The 23,245-nt window shown below is 34.3% G+C and overlaps 2 protein-coding genes across 3 annotated transcripts; one reads left to right on the plus strand and one right to left on the minus strand.

Moving 5' to 3' along the window:
* The first annotated feature begins 5,813 nt into the window (after positions 1-5,813).
* Positions 5,814-9,005, plus strand: LOC142533600 (protein VASCULATURE COMPLEXITY AND CONNECTIVITY). The gene is made up of 3 exons (XM_075640426.1): positions 5,814-6,194; positions 7,890-8,092; positions 8,497-9,005. Exons 1-3 carry the CDS (start codon positions 6,099-6,101, stop codon positions 8,837-8,839), a joined length of 642 nt encoding a protein of 213 aa, XP_075496541.1. The 5' UTR covers positions 5,814-6,098; the 3' UTR covers positions 8,840-9,005.
* A 632-nt stretch (positions 9,006-9,637) lies between these two features.
* On the minus strand, positions 9,638-12,631 carry LOC142533757 (uncharacterized). 2 transcript variants are annotated; one of them, XM_075640643.1, is made up of 5 exons: positions 12,460-12,631; positions 11,345-11,960; positions 10,926-11,243; positions 9,994-10,805; positions 9,638-9,901 (listed from the first exon to the last, which is right to left on the minus strand). In XM_075640643.1, the coding sequence occupies exons 1-5, from the start codon at positions 12,571-12,573 to the stop codon at positions 9,848-9,850; spliced, it is 1,914 nt and encodes a 637-aa protein (XP_075496758.1). In that variant the 5' UTR covers positions 12,574-12,631; the 3' UTR covers positions 9,638-9,847. The 2 variants fall into 2 exon arrangements, with proteins under 2 accessions (XP_075496758.1, XP_075496756.1); XM_075640641.1 differs by having other exon boundaries at positions 9,994-10,814.
* Positions 12,632-23,245: the final 10,614 nt, after the last annotated feature.

Genomic DNA, 23,245 nt, shown 5'->3' on the forward strand with positions numbered 1-23,245 from the left:
CTTTTTTCCCCCCCGAATAGTGGTAATGGAGATTTATAGCGGATCCTTATCTATCTACAGTATCTATATAGAACCTCCTATGATATACAACTTCTAATTGTTTTGTTGATACGTGTGTGGTCTAAAATTTAGTACTTGTCTCGGAAAAAACACCCGATATAAACGGGTGAACAAAAATGGCTAAAGAGTTTGACTACTTTTTTTAGAACGATATTTTCCCGCATTGATGCTCACGATTATTGACAGTTCGTTTCCCAAAATACAATATTATCGACTTTAAAATAATAGCGCTATAATTTAAAGTCACACGAACTTGGAATATTTAGAATACCATCAATATGATATACAAAATTTTCAATTATAAATTCTAAGCGTAAAACTTAAAAATCCAAACTCAATAGTTTATATGTTACAAACTTTGATTTAAGCGTACTTACTTAAAACATTCGAAACTAGAAGATAACTCTCGAATTAATTTCAAACTTCGAACTTAAGCGTATAAACTTAAAAAATTCAAACTCGAGTTGTTATATTATATCTTAGAAATTTGGATTTTAAGTGTTAATGCTTAAAATTTACATGTAGAATTAAATTCGAAAAAAAAAATTGATGTGAGAAATACAAATGAAGAAAAATCCTCTTTGTAGAAGTTTTGAAAAGACTTGATGGAAAGATGTTGTTAGTCATCGTGCGAAGTGATCTCTCACTCTTCGATCTCTCCTCTTGGTCTCTCAGGCGTTCTCCCCAATATTTTTCTTGCGTATATGCTCTGTAATCTCGATATTTGATGATTCTCCTCTTAAAAACGCACTTTCTTTCTTTTCCGGAATTGTTTTTCCGAGGCCTCGTCGATTGGGTGCCTATCTTCAGCGCCTGGTCACTTGCATTACGGGCGCTGGGGCACCTATGGTTAGCACTTAGGTGTCCCCTTCTCACATTTTCTTCTCCTTTCCAGCATCAGACAGTTAAGCGCCCATAGACAGGCGCTCAGGCTCCTATTTATCGACCAAAAGCTTCTTCACTCGCCCGGAAAAAAATAATTTGGATTGAATTATTCGTCTGGAAAAGAAATTCGAACATGTTGGAGTTTGGCCCGAGTTCCATAACTTCGACCACAAATCAAATATTTATGCAGCTCGAAAATCTTGCGAATCGACTAGATTTGTTTACAATCTTAGTTTTGTCATTGACGACTGCGACCACATTAATTGCTTTAAATTTTTGTACCAACGGATCTCGGTTAGCAGGTTGCTTTTAGCTTTGCAAGTGTCAAATAGTCCATCGGATATAATATTCTGAAAAAAAAAGGTATATTTTGACACCACTTGTTAGGATTGTTTTGGGACAGTGTTCATTGGTTGGATTAACAATCGATGAAATTATTCTTGTTCTAAACGATTAATCGAGTAAATTTATGTAAAAGTGAGGTAATAACTTGAGTTGATCTAGCAATATTATTTGAAATGTGTATAGACCTGCAAATAAAACATATTATCCGTATTTTCAACTATCTTGCAATCAATAAAATCAGAATATAACAAATATTTAAATGTTATAAAAAAATTAGCTACATATTTTATATTTAAAAAAATTATTTTGGTTTTTTGGCTGTAAATAATAAAATGTAGATATTGATTATGAATTAATGATTCTGTAAACAATAATTAGTTTATTATAATATTATTTAATAATATTTAAAACGTAAATAAATTAATGAATTTGGATGATTAAGTGATATTTATTAGTTATTTATTTCATCAACAATCATTAGGGAAGAACATTCAATAATTAGTTTATAATATTATTGTAGTATATGATACTAATATTAACTAAATAATATTAAAAACAATACTTAAAAGACATTTAGTATTGTTATTATTATTACCCTATGAAAAAATTAATTGGGTCAATCAAAACTTTTTTTAAAATTTAAAATCATCATCTAGAATATATTAAAAAAAATCTACAGATAATAGATCGTTTCATATTATATACAACTAATCATTCTTCCACTTTAAACATATATATATTATATAATTTTTTAATATTACAAATTTAAAATGTGTAATAAATAATAATATATTCAAAAATATTATAAATATTAAAACTATTTTTATTTATCATATAATCTATATATTTATGTTTATTTCTAATTATGATTTAAAAAATATAGTACAGCCTTGTATAATTTAATAATCTTACTCTACCATTTTTTTCACTAATACAACTTAGTTGATGATTTTTTCCCAAAAAATATTTGAACCAAAAAGATTATTATTTTTAAAATAGAATTGTTTGTCGTATTATAATTATTAAATTCATAATTTTTTCTATGCTTTTTACATTTTATTTTATAATTCAAGTATAATATTTTAGTTAAATGATTGTAACAAATCATAATTTTTTCTTTCACATTTTACAAATTATTAATATACCAAAATATTAGCTTTAATCATAAAAAATCTTCTATACACCAAATAATAAATTGGCAAAAACTTGTGTCAGACGATCTCACGGGTCGTATTTTGTGAGACAGATATCTTATTTGGGTTATCCATGAAAAATTATTAATTTTTATGCTAAGATTATTACTTTTATTGTGAATATCGATATGATTGACTCGTCTCACAGACAAAAATTCGTGAGACTGTCTCACAAGAGATCTACTCTAATAAGTTTGATAAGGAATAAATTTTTACTCTATAACTTTATTTATAAATTTTACATTTTTAAAAATTAATTTTAATAAATATTGTGAAATTCTTTATTTAAATTAATTTATAGTGAGATTAATGTATAGTGATATTATAATATTTTTGTAATGTAATATAAATTATAATATTGTGGGGACCCGGACGCTAATTCATTCCTTAATCGTCTTTAGGAATAATTCAAACAATTATAATAAATAGGGTCTAACTTTTTTTTTTTAAATACAAAGCGGAAACGTAATGTAATTCAATTCAAATTACATATTAAACATAAACATACAAATATTGTATTATCTACAAGAATTCAACAAGGTTCAACTATAAATCACTGCTGAATCCTAAGTTGCTTCGAAGCCCGGATCTCCACGATATCTAGTCCAGCCTCGTTCTCTTCTTGACCCTGATCATATCCCACCTGTTGCCATGCACACATACAAACAAGACAACAGCCGGATAACTCCGATGAGAATTACATTCTCAGTATAAATCATGTATACATGCAATCATAAAAAAATATAATAGCATATAACAGATATGTCTAACATGTATTCAAATCAGAATATAAATCCATATCAAGAATAAATCATATTCTAAACATGTACAATCATCAGGAACATAATTCATCGTGTACCATATTCAGGAACATAATCAACAGTAACTCAATATAAACTGTCAATTTGACTCATGACTCCACATTTAAGACTAGACTCAATCCTAGTCTAGGGATCACGATTTCCAGAAGTTAGCATTCCCATGTCGACCAACAGTAATAGAAAAGACTTCAGTTCTATCCACGTCGATAGGGTATCGATCACCAGTAATAGAAGAAACTCTGATTCTATCCACATAGATATAGTATCGATCACCAGTAATAGAAGAAACTCCAATTCTATCCACATCGATATGATATCGATCATCAGTAATAGAAGAGTTACATTCTATCCACATCGATACAGTACCGATCACCAGTAATAGAAGAAAGCTATAATTCTATCCACATCGATAGCCAAACATCCGGTGACAGACTTTGGCATTATAGCCAATACACGATCTTGTGACATCGTGCAATGTGCCCGTGGCGATCCCACCACTATCAGGCACTTCTGTCACAAGATTACTCGTCTAATACCTGCTGTCTATAAATCAAGAGAACAAGTACATCAATCAAATCAATACAATAAGGTAAAGTATGTGATTTAGGGAAACTCGAGCCAAACCTCACTCGAGTTGTGCAATCCCAACTCAACATTAATTTATACCTTTATCTTCTCGGTCCGACGAAGACGAAGTATTGAAGTCAACTTTGTCCATACCCAATCTGATAATGACAATCGAATAGATACAATATCAGTATATAACTCAGTTCAAAACCTGTTCTGATTAATACTCAAATCAAAACATAATCTAATCAATGCCAATCGACATACGATACCACAATACCATCTCAATCAATACCGAATCTAATCAATATCAATTTACGGATGTTTCGACGGTATAACAATATAGTCTCGATAACCTCGTCAATTCCAACACCACAGATATAATACCACGAGACATGATCGATATCGATACAACGCATAATCCCAGCAATAACAGATTATAATCTCAAATCTGTACAATCTCAGTCATATCATTTCAGAAAATCATAACAATTATATACACAATCTGTTCTTCGATCGGACTTCGATTATACAATATCTGATATCACAATAATAACATATATGGATTATATCTGATTCTGGCAGTATCATAATTTCAAGACATATCAAAACGTAGTAAAACTTACGCCCAATTGAAGCCCGTGTCGATAGGAACACAGTACTGAAGTCGGATTCAAAATCGGACGGGCGGATCGTTCACAAATCACAAATCTATACACTAAAAGGCGTAAGGATTTCTTAGAGAAAATCCTCGACTCTTCCTGATAAATTCTGAAGAAGGAAACTTATATATATATCTCATGCATGTAAAAATACGTGTCCCCTTCTCCTTGATTTTCAGTCGGCTCTCGGGCGGTTATAAACTACCGCTCGGGCGCCGAACACTCTGCCCGGTACTCGGCTTGTTATCCATTGGCGCTCGGGCGGTAATTTTCTACCGCTCGGGCGCCACAGGTTCTGCCCGAATGGTATTCTTATTGAACACTGGCGCTCGGGCGGTCATTTTCTACCGCTCGGGCGCCAATAGTTCTGTCCAAACATTGTACTTTTCATATGTTTTGCCCAGTCTGGTCTCGGAATGGCCCGGCTATAATCACCTCAGTTCATAATCAATAAATCATCTCAGATTACAATAATCAAATTCTCGGGCATTACAAATATACTGATTATGTATATGTTCATAAAATTAATTAAAATATTCGGAATTTAACCTAATTAATATGCTAAGTTGATTAATTATTTCAATCTAAGACAAAATTTAATTACGGTAATTCAAAGGAAAAAACGAAAGTTTTGAGAATATATTAACACAATTAATATGCCATGTTGATTAATTATTTTAATCTAAGACAAAATTTAATTATGGTAATTCAGAACCTATCTCATATTGGAAAAAAATGGCCTAATTAGTTATTTATTATTTAAAAATGCTAATTTATCTCATATAACTAACAATTCTTTAAATAACATATTTTAATGTTCTCATAATAGTAACAATACTAAATATAAATAATTAATGTAAATATTATCACAACAAATTATAAAATTACTTTTTAAGATCAGCTTGTATGAAATTGATGAAAATCCAATGAAAAATACTATAAATCGAAAACATTAAAAATTATTATCATAAAATAATATTAGAAAATAAATTTTTTTCAATAATAATAAAAATATAATAATTATTTGTGCATGTGAATTATAAAAAAAAATGCTGTTTGAAAAAAAGAAGAAGCAATGTTCCTAAAACCTTTCGGAAAGAAGAATGCCCCACGAATTCAGAGAGGAATGATTCATCTATGATTTAAATTTTTTTTTAAAAAATAAATTATTAAATTAATAAAAATCCGGAGTATCGCTCGGATTAATACTCCGAATTGTACTGGTTTTGTAATCTTTTCAGATTGCTGTATTTTTATATGTATTTTTTTATATGTATTTTTTTTAAAAAAAAGCCTGCACATGAAACACCTCTCGTTCTCTCTCGAAGCTCACCCGCCGTTGATTTCACAAATCATCCCTGTTCCGCATTTGCTTAATCTTTAAGCTTGTTTCCATACAATCGAACCAAGAATCCCAGATAGACCATTTTTACCGTCTTTGTTTTTTGTTTTTACTTTGTTCTACGAATTTTCTTAGGGAAGATAAAGGGTCGCTTCAGTATTTCCAACACCGACTTTACATAGAGTAGATATAAGGGTTTTTAGAGAGAGATTCCAGAAAGAAAATGGAAAAGAAAGTGTTGATAATATGCTTTGTTGTAGGGCTTTTGGGCTTGCTGTGTGCTGCTACGGGCTTTGCTGCGGAGGCCAAGAGGATTAAGGTAAATGTGAATTTGTTTACTGACTATAGCTGTAGATTTTGTTTTTTTAGTTTTCTGATTGGATTGTTCTGTGTTTTTTTCTTGGGTTTTGTTTGTAGCTTGCTTGCTTCTTTTTTTCAATCATCTTGCTTGATTTTTTTTTTAATTTTATAAATTTTAATGATTTGGAAGTTGTCAGTTAGAGGGGAAAATACCCTTTATTTAGGGTACTTACAAAAGATCTGGTCAAGAAATGACTGCTATTAATGTTGGGTCAAGATGTTTGGTTTTGCTTGCTTTGTTGAAGGGAGCAGATTGTATTAGTATTTTAATATGATGTCGCTATGGAGTATTTGGATTTGTTTTTTTATTCTTAAATCTATTTTGCAGATTAATTGGCGAATTATATGTTTTTGGATGACTTATAATTAGTATATGTTTTGTAGGTTGGGCGTGAACTACTTGTGAATTATGTTTGGTTAGGCTCTAATGTTGCCTTCCTTCCTAGGGAAAAAAAGAACTATTATTTTATGAATATCAGATCCCTTCACAAACCAAGTTTAATGTAATCCTTCCTATTAAGTGACACCAAATCTTCCTATTAAGTGACACCGAATCAGGCCAAAGTCGTCCTACAGAATTGGATTGTGTCTTTATGGTTTGAACCCTTCTTTGTTATCTAAATACCTTTTGACCATATTAGCAGTAAGTTGAATTGGGCGATGATTTGGGTATTGATACAAATATCTGTCAACATCTTTATGGTAATTCTTCACATGGTAGTTCCTTTGGCATTCTTGCACATTATATAATTGTGCTGGCCAGGAGTATCCATTTTGCACCTCCCTAGACTAGGTGGGTACCGTGCATACTTTTTACTTACATGGGTCATGGAGTAATATGTTACTGAAGCTCATGTGCTCAAAGAGCGTCATGATACTTAAATATTTTGTTAGTCTTTCTTAGTGGACATATCCATGAGCACATTAAACATTATGTTGTTTTGCCAGCCTTTTGTGCGAGCAGTTTTGGTTTGTGAAGCCTGCAACAATGGGACAAATGTATTTCTCTTAAATCTTAATGATTTACTATGATATTTTTTACTGTTCTGAAGTCTTTAGAATGCATGGTTCATAGACTCATAAATGATTTTAGCTAGTCCGCATTTTCAAATGATTAAAATTGAAAACTAGAGTGGAGTTGGTGTAATTTAGCAAATTTGAGTAACAATAAATTTGAGTGATGCTCCGCCAATATAATTGAAGCTCCCCTGTTGTTGCTTTTAAATTTTTAATGCTTTTCACTATTTTTATTTTCAGTTGATCTTTTCATTTTAATTTGTTCTTGAACTATGAGGTTGTTCTTGAGTGAGAACTCTGTGTAAAAGACTATAAGGTTAGACTCTGCCTAAAAAACTAGATTTGAACGCCAGATTCAAGATGAACCTTTTTCCTAGTTTCTGCATCATAAAACTAAAGAAGTCGAATGATGCAGTTTAAATGAATTTTAAATATAGTGGGTATGTTTGATTTCCTTCTATATATCACATAATTCTCTAAATGTGATACACGGGTAACAAGAATCACAATTATATTCTATAGGGTAGATTTCACCCCTGAACCGATTATTACTTGCGATGCAGGTATTTGTGTTGACCTCTGTCTTGTGCCCTAAGTTTTAGTCGAGTAATCATTTGGTTCCTTCTTCATTATACAGAGTTCTGATGTCAGTTCTTCCTCTGCCACTGAATGCATTTATCCAAGAAGTCCTGCTCTTGGCCTTGGATTAACCGCAGCTGTTTCTCTCATGATCGCGCACATTATAATCAATGTTGCTACTGGATGCATTTGTTGTAGAAAAGGGCAACATCAATCAAACTCTAATTGGACTTTAGCACTTATTTGCTTCGTCGTCTCCTGGTAATGATCAGAATTTTTTCCTCTAACTCTATGCACGTGAAATGACTTGCGCTCAAGTGCAAACTCTTGACACTTTTACAGAATAGTTTAGATGACCTATATGTTGCCATATTATATTTCTGTTCGATGGTCTTCCACGGCTTATCGCCATATATCAGCAGATAATATTTGTCATGCTTAATTCTAGTTTTCTAGGCTAGCTGTGTGAAACCTGAACTCAATACTTTTTCGGATTATAGTTTGTATATTTGTTGCATACAAAAAGTATGCAAGTTAAATAGGGAAATAGTTTATAAGCCTCCGACCTCCCTCCCTAAATTGCTATTCGCTTCCCCTTGAGACTCATCTCATAAAATACTCAATTGTTGTTTAGTGCAGCTTGTTTCTGACATGCTGTTATGCAGGTTTACGTTTGTAATAGCATTCCTTCTGTTGCTAACGGGCGCAGCACTCAACGAGCAACACAGTGAAGAGAACTTGTACTTTGGCAACTACTACTGTTATGTTGTCAAACCGGGTGTTTTTGCCGGAGCTGCCGTCTTATCCCTTGCCAGCATCTTTCTCGGGATCGTCTATTACATTACCTTAACTTCCAGAAAAAACAGGACTGGTCCATGGGGTGCATCTGCTCCGCCTAGTCAAGGTGGCATTGCCATGGGACAACCACAGTTTCCTCCGCCCCAACATAATGCTCAAGGTCCTGTTTTCGTGCATGAAGATACTTACACAAGGCGTCAGTTTGCTTGAAGACTCTCTTGTTAATAGTTGTTTAGGTAGAAGGCTTTGTCGATTTGACTGAATGAAGCACGTGTATTGCTGTCTCAACATCGTCATAATCTATGTTCTTTAAAACCAATATTTCTTGTATGAACTTGTAAGATAGGCGATTGAGATTGTTTTCAACACTCGTAAATTTGAGGGGATAAAAGTAATCGAAGATCAAGCGAGTCCAAAATCTAAAAGTCCAAACATGATATAGTTGAAATATTACGTTCGGAAATTCAAATTAATTAATTTGTCCTATGTAACAAACAATTCGCCTTCATTTGATGTGTTGTTGCTAAGCATTAGGGTCAAGATGATGATACCCGCTCCAGTTTTTCATATAGAAGAACATAGACGTCTATTGAAAGAAATAATTTATTGAGAGTCTCTATCCCATGTTTTTTGCTGAGCATTTAGGGTTGGTACTTGTTGCATCAATATAATTCACAAGCTTCGAGCTATTCAAATTCAATCTAGCTATTTTTTTACTTTATGTTCTCGTTTTTCATAGTCTTATTAAGATAAATCTTAGCCTTTTTTGATCATATAATATATCTACATTCTACGGGACAATCATCCATCTTTTCTTATAATGGACTCGAATTGAATTTATTTTAATATCCCATCTATTTTTCATACGAGAACATAAATTATCTCGCTGAGTAATTGGTTTATAAGGAATGTATTTTCAGATTTTGTGGTTAAAATACTCGTGTTAAGTCGTCTCATTATAAAGTTCTTTTCTAAAAAGGGCAATTTTTTGGAAAAAAAATAATCAAGAAACAAAACTCCATTATTTTGATTACCAAATAGGTAAAGATGACATTGCCATAATCCACAAACTATGATCATAGGAGCTTTTGAATTCAAAGAGGAGCGAGCGCAACCAAGAAGGTTTAAAAAACTCCTATGCAATAACCAAAAAAAGGTCCAAGAGAAACCACAAAATCAAAACAACGCAGAAGCAAATCCCATTCAGCTGCTTTCGGTTTATTTCCCCAGTCTGTTCTCTGGAAGCGCTTGCAGAGCTGGCCTCGTTATCGCCTGTATCATCCGATGAAAAACAAAGTCAAAGAAAAATCTACATAACAACAAAAAATAATGGATAATGACACAAGGGGGTTGAGATCACACACCTTATTGCCATTTTCATCTTTGCTCGATTTATTTATGATCTGTAATTTCTCTTTCAACATCTTGGTCAGCTTTCTCATACTCAGATCACTCAACAAATCCATGTTTTTGTCTACATTCTCAGTAATGTCTTTGGCTATTTTTACTCTTTTCTCTTTTGTAACAGCCTTACTACCGCAACTCCCAATGTTCTCTTTGTTATCCGAAACATCAGCAATATTTTTCACTGGAGCAGATGCCTTGCTTGCAGATTTCTTGGTTGGTGTCAAAGAGTTTAGTTTAATGGTAAAACTTGAATCAATTTCTGTAAATCTCGGTGGAATGGAACTGCCTGGTTCAGCTTTTATGCCAGAGGTCTTGATTTCTTTAAGGAAATCAGCATTCTGAAGCATAGGAGAATGAACAGTTGCAGCACTCTCTGCACCACCAAAGTGTTTGATTGGGGAGTTCATTATGCTGGCAGGTACATTTTCAACTGTATCTGAAGAAGGTGCGTCATCTGCAGCTTTTTCACTTGCTTCAGTTTGTAGATTTTCAACTTCATGGCATAAAATTTTTCCAAGTGGCTGTGCTTCTCTACTGGATGATTTTTGAACTCCACATTCTGTGCCTTTAGCATTGAGATGAAGAGGAGAATCAACCGTTCTACTCTCCGAGTAATTAAGCTGCCAGTTTATGTTGGCAAGCACACTCTCCAATACTTCCTCCTCAGCAGCTATTATGTCACCCACCGGCTCTTCTTCCACTCCGTTACCAACTTCATTAGTCGGGTTCTTTTCATTTTCTTTTCCTACCTCATCTCGCTTCACATCATCTGTAAATTCTTCAGACATGAAAATAAATAGCTTGTATGACCATATATCAAGTTGAACTAATCAATTGTAAAATTACGAACATATATTTCTAGCTAGTAATATGCTAGGAATTGGCATACCATGGCCATCTTCAACATAGTCATTGCTCTCATTCAGTGTCATTGCGACATTTCCACCATTAGAAGGTTCTGTTTCATCGGCTATCACCCCATCCAGCTCTGAACCTGTCTCACAATGGACGTTTAATTGTTCATCTCCTGCATCAATACACTGATCCATCTCCAGGTTAGGATAGTCAGTTTCAGAGTTCTGGCTCAGTTTCTCTTCCACATAGCTTTCATCATTCTCATCTGATATATCTTGTTTTTGACCTGAAGAAACTTCTGTAACATCCATTCTCCTAAAATTCTTCTCCGATGATGTTTCTACTTCGATTCCTGCAAGATTATAAATTACAGAATTGTCAGTTGTCACTACACTGAGGAACTCATTCAATACCTAAAAAAAGGAAAACATGAAAAACCAGAAAAAAAAATACCAGTAATTTCTGATACTTCATGCACACCCTCTGAGACCTCTTTCACGTTCATCTCCATATTATAACCTTCAGCTTCTTCTTTCATAAACAAATCACTCCTCAAAATCTCGGGCTTTTCATTCTTCACCTCACTCGATATCTCCACATTCTTCTCTGCCAACCTTGCTGATCGACGAGTGCTATAAACTCGCCTAACCTCACTCTCCTTCTTCAATCCCCTTCTCCGACCAGTAACTTCCAATACTACTGGAGTCAACGGAACACCCTTTTTTTCGTCCTCTTCTGCGCATTCCTTAAACTGGGACTCCATTTTCCTACAAGCTGAGGCAACTGGAACCCTCCTCCTCGAAGGTTGGGCCACCACTGTTGGAGTTTCGGTTGCATCAGCTCTTGATTCCTCCTTGTTTTTGGCCTGGGTTTTTCTAGCTGTGCCCCGTGTCCTAGTCATTGGTAGCAAAGTTTGGGGCTCTTCTTTTGCAATAGTTCTCTGGCGTGTAGTCCTACCACCAGTTGGAGGAACATATGGAGATGTTACCTCTAATTTTGCAGGGGATTCAATTGATGATTGTGCTGATTCGGATTCCTTGGGTTGTGAGATCTCCTCAATCCCTTCAACCTTCAACCAAATGTACATGGATATTTTCAGAAAATGGATTTAATCCAAGAATAAACAGGTAGACCGTAGAACATGAAAGAAACTGGATCGGCACTGACAAGTTACAGGGAACCACACAATGATCGGCAAAGATCGGTTCTCTCAACTCTTCAACACACGTACATTTATTCATTGATATGTTAAATCCGAGCTAATTGCGCAATCAAATTAAAATTCACTATAATTTTAAGGAGTTTAGAACTTTCAAACATCAACAGATTCTTAATCGTGACCTTTCATATTCTCCCTAGGAACAGTCAGATGCCCAACCGCAATGATTTTTATCTTATTTCAACAACAATTACTAATAATTACATGAGAATAACCAACGAACACAGATGAAATCTTCGATCTTACATCCAACAACATACAGAAAAAGACCAGATCAAAAGACAAAATCGAAGTGCATCTGGAGGATAATTTAAGCGTTTACAGACCAAAAAAAAAAAAAAAAACTTACAAACTCAAGAGATTTGAGAGCGTCAGCCATAGCAATATTCGTCATGTTAGCTGGAATGCTATTCCTCTTGCACAGAGATTGCAACTCCCTCCTCGTAAGACTCTGAAATTCCATTGCTTCCTCGCAGATTCTGAAAATTGATAGGGTGAATTTGAGCTTGCTTCTCTGATGAGCGGCGAGAATGAAGTATATCATATATATATAGCCTGTGCTGGGAAGACCCTAGAAAATATTACCGTTAGAGCTCAGATTTCAAATTTGAATATTTTCCTTTTTCTAAATTATGGATTAATTGGTATTTAACGGGCCGGATCATATTGCAACTTGGTTCTTGATCTAATTCAATCTAAAAAATATTAACCGGATTTGTCTAGATTTTTCGTTCTAGTTAAATTTTACATTTCCGCATTTGAAATAAATTAGGTTCGGTTGCGTTTGAATCGATGAATTTCAAATGTATTCAGATATATTTTTGTGTTTAGAGAAGTAAGACCATAAACTTCAAATCCACATCTTACATTTTTATATGGGTTTTTCATGTTAATTATTATGGATTTCAAGTTCACACAATAATGATGTTATTTGAAATTTATTCGACTTTATATTATTGTTGCATAAATAAGTAAGATGTGGATTTAAGATCTGATCTATAGTTTCATTGTAAACAATAAAAATATAATCGAAAATCCCTTATATCTTTAATTTTTGAGTAGGTCTTTTGTGAGACAGTCTCACGAATTCTTTAATTTTTGAGTAGATCTTTAGCTGAAATAAAAAAAATATTTAACATTTTATTTTTTGATTGTTTCAAATCCCAAATTCTAAATTAGAATTTTAAACAATTCAAATTCCGAATATTTTATTTCTTTTCTCGTCTCTCGTATATTGATATTATTTTGATTTTTAACTGTTAAAGATATTGGATTCTTATCATTATTCGATATATTGCTAGTAACATTCTTATCCAAAAATATTTTATATTACTATTATATTTCATTTCACTTCAGTTGTTTGTAAATACTTCATTGATATAATTAACCTTAAATTTTATTATTTCGAGTTTATACAATTTTATGCATCTCACATACAAATATGATTTGACAAATATTTTATTGTTTTTCTCTTTTTATCCCAATCCGAGTCTTGTTTTCCGATACGTAAATGCGCTATAACTTTTAATTTCATAATCCTATCATTTCGTTACGTTTCAAAGATATTGGATATGGACACGATATTTGATTAATAAGTATTTCATTGAAGCGATTCATCTTCATACTCGTTATAGGACAATGTTTTCATCCTAGCAATGAAAATAAAACTTTGTTGTAAAGTTCCTTTTAAGTGCTTTTGCAACAACTGTCATAACTTAGTTGTCACATTATACAAAGATCTTTGTATCTCCAATCAACCAGGTTGGGTTACCGTCATGATCGTTTTGGTTCTAGATTTTTAGTCACATTCCTCTTGATGTGCATTATATTAATATTTACCCAAACATTTGTCAATGGATCCGTCAAGTTATCTTTTCATTTCACATAGTCGACTAAGATTACTTTATTAAAGGTCAACTGGTTTGTGGCATTATGTCTACTACGAGTGTCGTGACATGCTATTATGTAGTCTTTCCAATAATCAATTTGTCATTACAACGTATTATCATGGAAAATACTAGCTTTAACCAATATGAGTTATCCTCCAACATATTTATTAATCATTCAACCTATTTGCTCTATTCAATGCTATAAACTAGGATTCTATAGTGGATCGAGTTATAAACAATGATTTCACCATCAAGTTTTTTGTGTCAAATATGTCTTTTGTGTCCCAATCGTCTTCTGATAATATTGTATATCTCATATAAAATTTTTAAGTTTGTTTACTAGAAAACAGTATTCGGACGTAAACAGTTAATGATATACACCATACTCTCATTTAGCTAAAATATTCCAATCATGACATGAGTTCACCATTAAGATTAGATTCACATCTATTGATGTTTCAATAGAAGTAAGATAATAAACATTAGAAGTTATTAGCATGTCCTAATATGATAAGATTGTGTTAGAACAATTCATTTAAATGTTTTAATGACCTTAGGCCATCTCCAACCCATAAATCTATTTTGGTGCAGGTGCAGTTTCTGCACCAAATATAACATTCATCTCCAACCCATTTACTTCAAATCTTACACTAAAAAGTATATTCCTAGAATATTCTTTTTGTTTACTATTTATTTATAAATTTAACAATATAATTATAATTAATGTTAACATTAGTATTATAATTATAATTTTATTTTTATTTATGGTTAAATTTATTTATTTGATTCTTATATATATTAACTCTAATATTTATAATACGAATTAATACAAATGCTTCATTATTAAAATTGACATACTTTTAATACAGATAATTTATTTTTAGAACTTAATATGAATCCAAATTCAAACATCTGAACAACTATATTCCTCCCACAAATGATCAATTAAAGCATTTCGTAGTGCATAGTGAGCATATTTGTCTTTTATCCTTTTATATCGAGCGAGAAATTCTTGAAATCTGATATTCTCATCGACAACCATTTCTACATCCGGAGTTGGTGCTTCTCTCATAACTTCAATGGGTGAGCTGGTCACGTTCATCTTCGATAATCATTTGGGAAATATTTTGGTGATTTTGGAGGATCGGGATCTAATTTAGGAGATTATTGATCATCTAACTTGTTTGTCATTTTTATGTTTTTATTCGCATTGTTATCTTTGTAATTTTCAATTATGTATTATCTTCGAATTTGTATTCCAATTATGTATTATCTTCATATTTGTATTTCAATTGGGTATTGTAATTTTGTTTCAAAATTTTGCTGTTGGTTTTTCTGATATTTTATCAATTATATATTTACGATAGTTAAAAATGTCAAAAATAAAATAAAAAACTAGAAATATTTTTATAAATTTTCTAATATAATTATAATTAATTTTTTTGTGTTTTAATTTTTATTATGAATTATATTTTATATCAACACGATTTAATTTTACTCATCAATTATATAATATTATTATTAAAAATATTTAACACATATTTATATTAATTAAAAAACATTAAAAAATATATAAAAAGGCCCAAACCCAGCGCCAAAATGGCGCAGCCTCCGTTGGAGTGGAAACCCTGCGCTATCATAGCATTTCACGCTATAATAGCGCAGGGTTGGAGAAGCCCTTAGCTCAAGTATAACATCTGTTAGAGCCATACTTTTTGTGTCAAGATCCTTGGTCAACAACATTTCATGCTCATAATCATATTATGATCACTTTCATAATGAGCATTTCGAGAAACATCATTTCCATGATTGTTCTTCATTTCTTTGTGTGTTGAGGCAACTTTTGTGATAACTTTCTTCAATCAAAAGTTCATTGGTGTTTTATGTTGTAACAAACTTCAATTTCTTCTATGTTTCATTTATGACTAGTTTCAGTTAAATCTATATCGTTATTTCGTCACGAAGAACTTTTGTCTCATTTTTGTTGTTATAGTTGTCACAACATACTTTTTCTTTGCTTTTCTTTGCAAAGTATGAATTATGCACAAAATTCGAATAATCACACCTATTATTGATATATCCAATATGAGCCAATGAATTGTTTTTGATACATACATCCATTTGCTTCGACTTAGGAGCTTTTACATTTGCCAAATACTCCCACATTTTAAGATATTAAAAAAAGTTGTAGAATTTCTATAATTCGTAAGGAGTTGTATTGTAACGTCCAAAACCAACATACGTAAACCACAAGCATGCAAATGATCTAAATTACATAATTATTTTATTTATTTGATTTTAAATGCTTACTTGATGCATATTATATGATTGAGGATATGATTGTATGATTATATGACATGATTTCACGAAATTGTAGACTTTTCCCGAATATTCGATAATAGGTCGGAGAAAGGAGACCGGAGACGACGGAGATAAAAAAAATAAATTTTTTTCGTTAAACATTTTCAAGGCTTATTAGTATGATTAAAAAGCGATTAAATTTTTCTAAAATTGATAGAGTTCAAATTATTTTACGAGACGAGCTCGATTTTACCCGGGAAGCCGGTTTTGAGCAAACGAGAGACTTTTAAAACATCAAACGCGTTATTTTTGAAAACTAATTTTTGTAAAATATTATTTTTCAATTAAATAAGAGTTATGAAGCCTAATTTACCCAACTTAAGTAGGCCCAATTGCTCCCAAGCTTGAAAGCCCAAAACCCAAGCCCATTAACATGCAAATTAAAATCTATAAATTTGATCCTAAGGTCTCATAAGCCAAAATTCAGCAGATTTTTACACACACTCCACACACAAAATTTCGAAAAATTGGAGGAGAAGAAAAACAAGGATACTTCATCGCCGTTCGTTCTTCTTCGGCCCTCGCCAACGATTGAATATTCGAGCGTTTTAAGTTCAAAGACACGTTACTAAACCTTTTTGACGCATCATTCAAATCATATTATGTTTGTTTTAATTATTTTTGCATGAAAAATACTAGCGTTAAATTATTTTTACGATATAACGATTATTTTTAAAGTTTTAACGATTTTACGCTTGTTTATGTAACTTTAAGATTTCTAAGGGTTAGGCTGCCAACTTGGGACGATTTATGGGTAGAACATGAACGATTTAAGCTGGAGTCGAGGGTTGAATCGAACATGGCAAGGGAACAAGGCACCTAGGTTTTTCTAGGAGGGGCTATGATCGCATGCAACTTCAAGGGGGCGGCTAGGGTGCGTGATGCACTCAGGCTCGGCCAAGGGCTGGATGGGGCTTGAGGAGGGTCATGGTTAAGGATTTGGTAGGGTCCTAGCCCATGGCTCGTTGATAGGGAAGAGTCCATGATCTCATGGACTCTTCCCATGCATGTAGACTTGCGGTCGAGGGGCTGTTGCAACGGGGAGGCTTAGGCAGTGTCTCAGGGTGGTCCAGAGAGGGTCAGGAGGGTTCGGGCTTGAGGGTGGTTCAAGCAAAGAGTCCTAGTCGAGTAATACATTCCTAGGCGTATAAGAATGCATACGCGCGACTGTTGTTCTCGTGCAGGGTTTGCAGCATGGTCTAGGGGCTCAAGGTTGGTCTGGGTCGAGTCTTAGGCTGGTTTAGTGATGTTTAGGTAGGCTGCTGATTGGTGGCTAAGTAAAAAGAGGAGTCCTAGTTCGAATAGGAGTTCTGGTAATAGAAGGAGACTCGCGCTGCTAGGGGTCTTGCGTGCAAGGCTCATGCGGCGTGTAGGGGCTGGTTCAAGGGGTCAAGGCTGGTCAGTAGGGTCGTAAGGGGTCTGGTCAGAGTTTGGCTCGAGGTGGCTTGGGCTTGGTTCGAGAAAATCGGGAGGTGGCTCGATGGTTTTGGGCTAGGGTTCAAAAATTTAGTTTAATGGCTTAGGGCTTGAACCGTGGGTCCACGGGGGTGGCTCATGACTCACAAAGGTAGAGTAGGAAATAAAAAGTTTTTGTTTGGATTAAAATATTCAAGTTGAATTAATTTGAGAATAAAACGCTTCACGAACAATTAAATAGTAAAATAAATCGAAAACCCTGAATTTAAGCTAAATTAAAATATTAAAAATTACATTTAAACTTAAATGATTATTTGGGATAAGCCACGTCAATAAAAGTAAGAAAAAAATCAAAAATCTAGAAATTTTACGTTTAAGGGCAAAACAGTCATTTTACACCTGAGTAGTACGATAAGGGTTGGCAGCACCTCGAAGGGTGATAACACATGTTAAATGATATTTTATGATGTTTATGATGAAAATTTAAGATTTTATTATTTATGGTAAAGCTGTGCAATTTTAACTGTTAAAATGCTATATTTAGAAAGTTACGTTATTTTATGCTTTAAAAAAAGAAAAAAAGGAAAAATATTTGGAGAGATGTGAGTTGACTGTGACAAAAAGATAGAGGATATGTGGGGGATCTATTTTAAGAAGGAACGGTGAATTTACAATTTTATGAGAATGTCGTGAGAGAAAAGACCTAGAAGGAGCCTGTTTATGGGACAAGGCACCAGAGGGACCCGACGAGCGTATTTCTATTGCTTGCCTAGTGCCCGTCCCCATGCACTATGGTGATATAAGACTGAATAGTCGACCAGATGATAAAATGCTAGTCACTTTCAAGGATCAAACTTCACCCAAAATGATAAATGATGAAAGCTTTACGATTTTATGTTGTTACGATTTATTTATGCTTAAAAAATATTTTAAGTAAAAGTATGATTTTAATGCATGTGCCTGTATATGTATTATTTGCTACTCCTGTTTAGAACATGCTGAGTCATTAGACTCACTGGGTTTGAATGCTGCAGTTGATGATGATATTGAGGGAGGTGCTGACACTTGAGTGGATCGAGTACAGTAGTACACTCTCGAGGGACAATTATTTTTCACACTAGATTTTTAGGCAAAGTTTAAAAGATTTTTGTTAAGGATTTTATTAGAGATTTTATTCTTTATTTTGAAGTTAATTTAGATCATATTAAAGGTAGAATTTGAATCTAGGTAATTGACGATTTTAGGTATTTTATGCATTTGAGATTTAAATTGTTGAATTATTTGATTTATGGAAATATTAAGTTATTTTAACTGTGTTTTTGAAATTAATGGGTAAAAAAAATTTAGTAGAATTTCAAAGTTAAAAAGTAAGGGTCGTTTCAGTTGGTATCAAAACCAGATTCCCCAAAGGGTTGTGTACTGCTACTTCGAGAAGTTCAAGACATGACGTCTGAAGTATGTGAGTTTTTACAGCTTTATACTTTATATGCTAAAATTCTTTCAATGCTTTTATGATACATGATATATGAGATTAGATACATGTTAAATTTTAATATGTTAAAATGCATGTTGTTTACGTGGTTGAGACGAATTGTACAGAGGTGCCTCCTAGACGTGTTATTCGCAATGGTAGTGAGGGTAAACATGAGGAGAAGATTCCACAGCCTCCTCCTAATCAGGATGCTAGCGCACGTGTACTAGCGGGCATGACGCAGTTACTTGAGCAACCTGTTGGAAATGCTGCGAGGGTTCGACCGGAGACAGTCTATGAGCGATTTAAGAGGATGGATCCCTCTTATTTTTCTGGCCCTACTGATCCATTCGTGGCTGAGGGATGGATTAGGTCTTTAGAGGTGATCTTTCGTTATATGGATATGGTGGACGCTGACTGAGTTTGTTGTACCATCTATTTGCTAAAGGGCGATGCTTTATAGTGGGAGGGAGCGAAACGAGGAGTGAATCTGGCAACATTGACATGGGAAGGCTTCAAGAGGGTATTCTATGATAAATATTTCACTCCTGACGTCCGTTATAGGCTTAAGAGGGAGTTCATGAGTCTCCCCCAGGGGGACTTGTCTGTTGCCGAGTTTGTACAGAAGTTTGATAGAGGCTGTCATTTTGTGCCCTTGATTACTAATGATGCCGCGGAGAAGTTACGACACTTTCTAGATGGTTTGAGATTGACGATCCGTCATGATGTGATGCTCATTGATCATACTGATTATACTATTGCTGTTACAGAGCTTATCGAGCCGAGAAAGCACTGAAGGATATTGATTGGGAAATGCAGCGTAAGAGGAATCGTGCCCAACAAGCTAGTCAGCAGAATAAGAAGCCTTATACGGGACCACCGAAACCACAAGGACTACCACCTAAAGATAATGGCCCGAAGACAGCTGAGAAACCACAATACAAGGAGTGCAATTGTCGTAATTACGGCAAGTGCATGTGGGGCACCTATAAGTGCTTCAAGTGCGAAGACATGGGACACAAGGCTGGCGATTGCCCAAAGCTCAAGCTACCTATGACTGGAAGGACATATGCGATGCACGTTGAGCAAGGGGAGCCAGACACTACACTTATTACATGTACTATGACTATTCAAGCATTTAAAATTGCCCTATTTCTTGAGATAATAAGCATGAATGCTAGAATTGAATCGAGTTGCATGAAACTTGACGAATTAGAATTGCATGTTACAAAAATTCTAGGGTATAAGGGATGGAATTCTTGCAAATACTAATTAATTGGATTAAATTGAAGAAGATTGAACTTCCTAGGGGCTAAATTGAATTTTCGAAAAATGATAAGTAAAATTTAGAGAATTCAAAAATTTCTAGGGGCTCAAATGCAAAATTCAAAACATAAGGGGTCATGTAGCAATTTACGAAGCTTAAGGGGGTTAATTGGCAATTTCGAAATCCCCTAGGACTAAAATTGAATCCTTAAGGGTTCATGTGGTAATTTTCAAAAACTTAAGGGATTAATCATGTAATTTTCGAAACTTAAGGGGAAAGGTGCTAATATGGAAAATTAGAAGGACGTAGATGATAGGAAAATTTCTAAAACTATAGAACCCTAATCAAGAATAATGAAAATATTACCGGGACGAATATTGGTAGCGAGAATCGTTACTTATGCTTTACTAGACTCCGGAGTTACACATTCTTTCATATCTGAATCTTTCGTGAATAAATTGGGAATCTTACCAGTAGATATGGAGTCAGGATTCAAAGTTACAGTACTTTCTGGCGAGCATATGGTCTCTAGTAGTATGGTGAAGAACGTGGAACTAAAATTACAAAATAATATTATATGAGGGGACCTTATTGTGCTACCGATACTCGAGTTTGATATTATTTCGGGCATGGATTGGCTCACACTGAATGGGGATACTATTGACTTTCGACGGAGGACAATATATATTAGACCGCCCAATGGGAAAGCGTTCATCTTCGAGGCAACACGAAAAAATCAAATGCCACATATCATTTCATGAATGCGTGTGAGGAAGCTTATTCAAAAGGGTTTCCAAGGTTTTCTTGCTAGTATTATATCTGAATCCGACATTGACAGTCAATCCATTGAGGATGTGGAGGTAGTTAAGGACTTTCCGGACGTGTTCCCTGACGATGTTTCTGGCATCCCACCTGAAAGAGAAGTAGAAGTTTACTATTGAGTTGATGCTTGGTACAATGCCTATCTCTAAGGTACCATATCGATTAGCAACCGCTAAGATGAAGGAATTAAAAGATCAAATTCAAGAGCTATTATACAAGGGATTTATTCGCCCTTGTTTCTCTTCATGGGGCGCGCCAATGTTATTTGTTAAGAAAAAAGATGGTAGCATTAGACTGTGCATCGACTACAGAGAGTTGAATAGAGTGACAGTGAAGAATAAGTATCCATTACCTCGAATCGAAGATTTATTTGATCAATTCCAAGGAGTTTCGGTATTTTCAAAAATAGATCTTAGGTCTTGATATCACCAATTGAGGGCTAAGGAGACGGATGTACATAAGACGATGTTCCGAACACGTTATGAACATTATGAGTTTTCGAGATGCCATTTGGGCTGACTAATGCCCCAACGATCTTAATGGATCTCATGAATCGCGTATTTCAGCTGTATCTCAATCAGTTCATTATTGTTTTTATCGACAATATCTTGATCTATTCCAAGAGCCGTTAGGAGTATGATCAACACTTGAGGACGACCTTCCAAGTTTTACGAGATCTGAAATTATAGCAAAATTCAGCAAGTGTAAGTTTTGGTTAGAGAGGGTGGCATTCTTAGGCCACATTGTGTCAAAGGAAGGAGTATAAGTCGATCCATCTAAGGTCGAGTCAGTCAAGCAGTGGTCAGTGCCGAAAAGTGTGACGGAAATACGTAGTTCTTGGGTTTAGCCGGTTATTATCGTAAATTCATCAAGGGTTTCTCGTCTATTGCAGTACCCTTGACATCTTTGGAAAAGAAGAATGCTAAATTTATATGGGGACCGGAATGTTGTTGGAACTTTTCAAGTTCGCAATCTTGATTTTGATGATAACAAAACTTGTTAATTGTGTTACTAATAATCTACCTTAGTGTGCAGCATCTATGATCACTCACGAGATGTTTACATCGCAAACTGAAGACCAAACTGATCACACAAAATGAATCAATCTAACTGATTACGTCAATTGAGCAGTCTAGCTGATTGTCGAGTTGATAGGTGGTTCAGCAGGAGAACCTCAGGAGCCTGGCCAGCCGAAGGAGTGTTCAACTGATGAAGAAACCCAGATGATTAGTCCAACTGAACTAGAATGAAATCAGTTCAACTGACGAGTCAACTGATTTCACCAGCCCAACTGAAAGATCAGTTCAACTGACCAGTTCGAAGCATCAGTCAGAATCTTTCAGTTATGGATGAAGACAAAACTCTTTCAAGTGGAATCCAGCTGTACATGAAGGTACAAAGCCATTATCCAGTCAAAGGACAATAATGGACGTTGCATCAGAGCATTAAAGACAAAAAGTTTCAGAAGGACAGTCGAAAAGTCGAGACACAATGTCCAAGAAACGAATTCAAGATGCAACGGATACAACGAATGAGTCTAACTATATGATCAGTTTTCCCGCCTATATAAAGAGAAGATCAGTGAAGACTCAATAATAATAAGAACAACAAGAAGAAGAAGAGTGAGCAAAAAGAAGCTTTTAAGCATATACGAGAGAAAAGAAAGGGCACTGCTCATTGAACATCAACTTTCAGAAGCAATCAGCCCAGAAGGAACTCTTCACAGTTATACCAGCTTAGATTAGAAGCTTATCTCCCTCAGTGTGTGAGAACATCTTTGCTCAGTTCTCACACACAAACACTCTCATTCACTCAAATACAGCCTTGCACAAAGACGTTAAACTTGTGTATGTAGTCTTTCTCACATAGACATTAAAGAAGTGTTGACTGGAAGGTGATGCCTTCAGTC

This window comes from Primulina tabacum, chromosome 18 (genome assembly GCF_025594145.1).
Source record: "Primulina tabacum isolate GXHZ01 chromosome 18, ASM2559414v2, whole genome shotgun sequence".
NCBI classification, from domain to species: Eukaryota; Viridiplantae; Streptophyta; class Magnoliopsida; order Lamiales; family Gesneriaceae; genus Primulina; species Primulina tabacum.

Bases quoted from the DNA above. Each gene is read 5' to 3' on its own strand.
- LOC142533600 (XM_075640426.1), top strand. From the start codon at position 6,099: ATGGAAAAGAAAGTGTTGATAATATGCTTTGTTGTAGGGCTTTTGGGC. The intron at 6,195-7,889 runs GTAAATGTGAAT...TTCATTATACAG, and splicing joins CGGAGGCCAAGAGGATTAAG to AGTTCTGATGTCAGTTCTTC. The intron at 8,093-8,496 runs GTAATGATCAGA...GCTGTTATGCAG, and splicing joins ATTTGCTTCGTCGTCTCCTG to GTTTACGTTTGTAATAGCAT.
- LOC142533757 (XM_075640641.1), bottom strand. From the start codon at position 12,573: ATGGAATTTCAGAGTCTTACGAGGAGGGAGTTGCAATCTCTGTGCAAG. The intron at 10,815-10,925 runs GTATGCCAATTC...TCATGTCTGAAG, and splicing joins CTATGTTGAAGATGGCCATG to AATTTACAGATGATGTGAAG. The intron at 9,902-9,993 runs GTGTGTGATCTC...CGGATGATACAG, and splicing joins AAGATGAAAATGGCAATAAG to GCGATAACGAGGCCAGCTCT.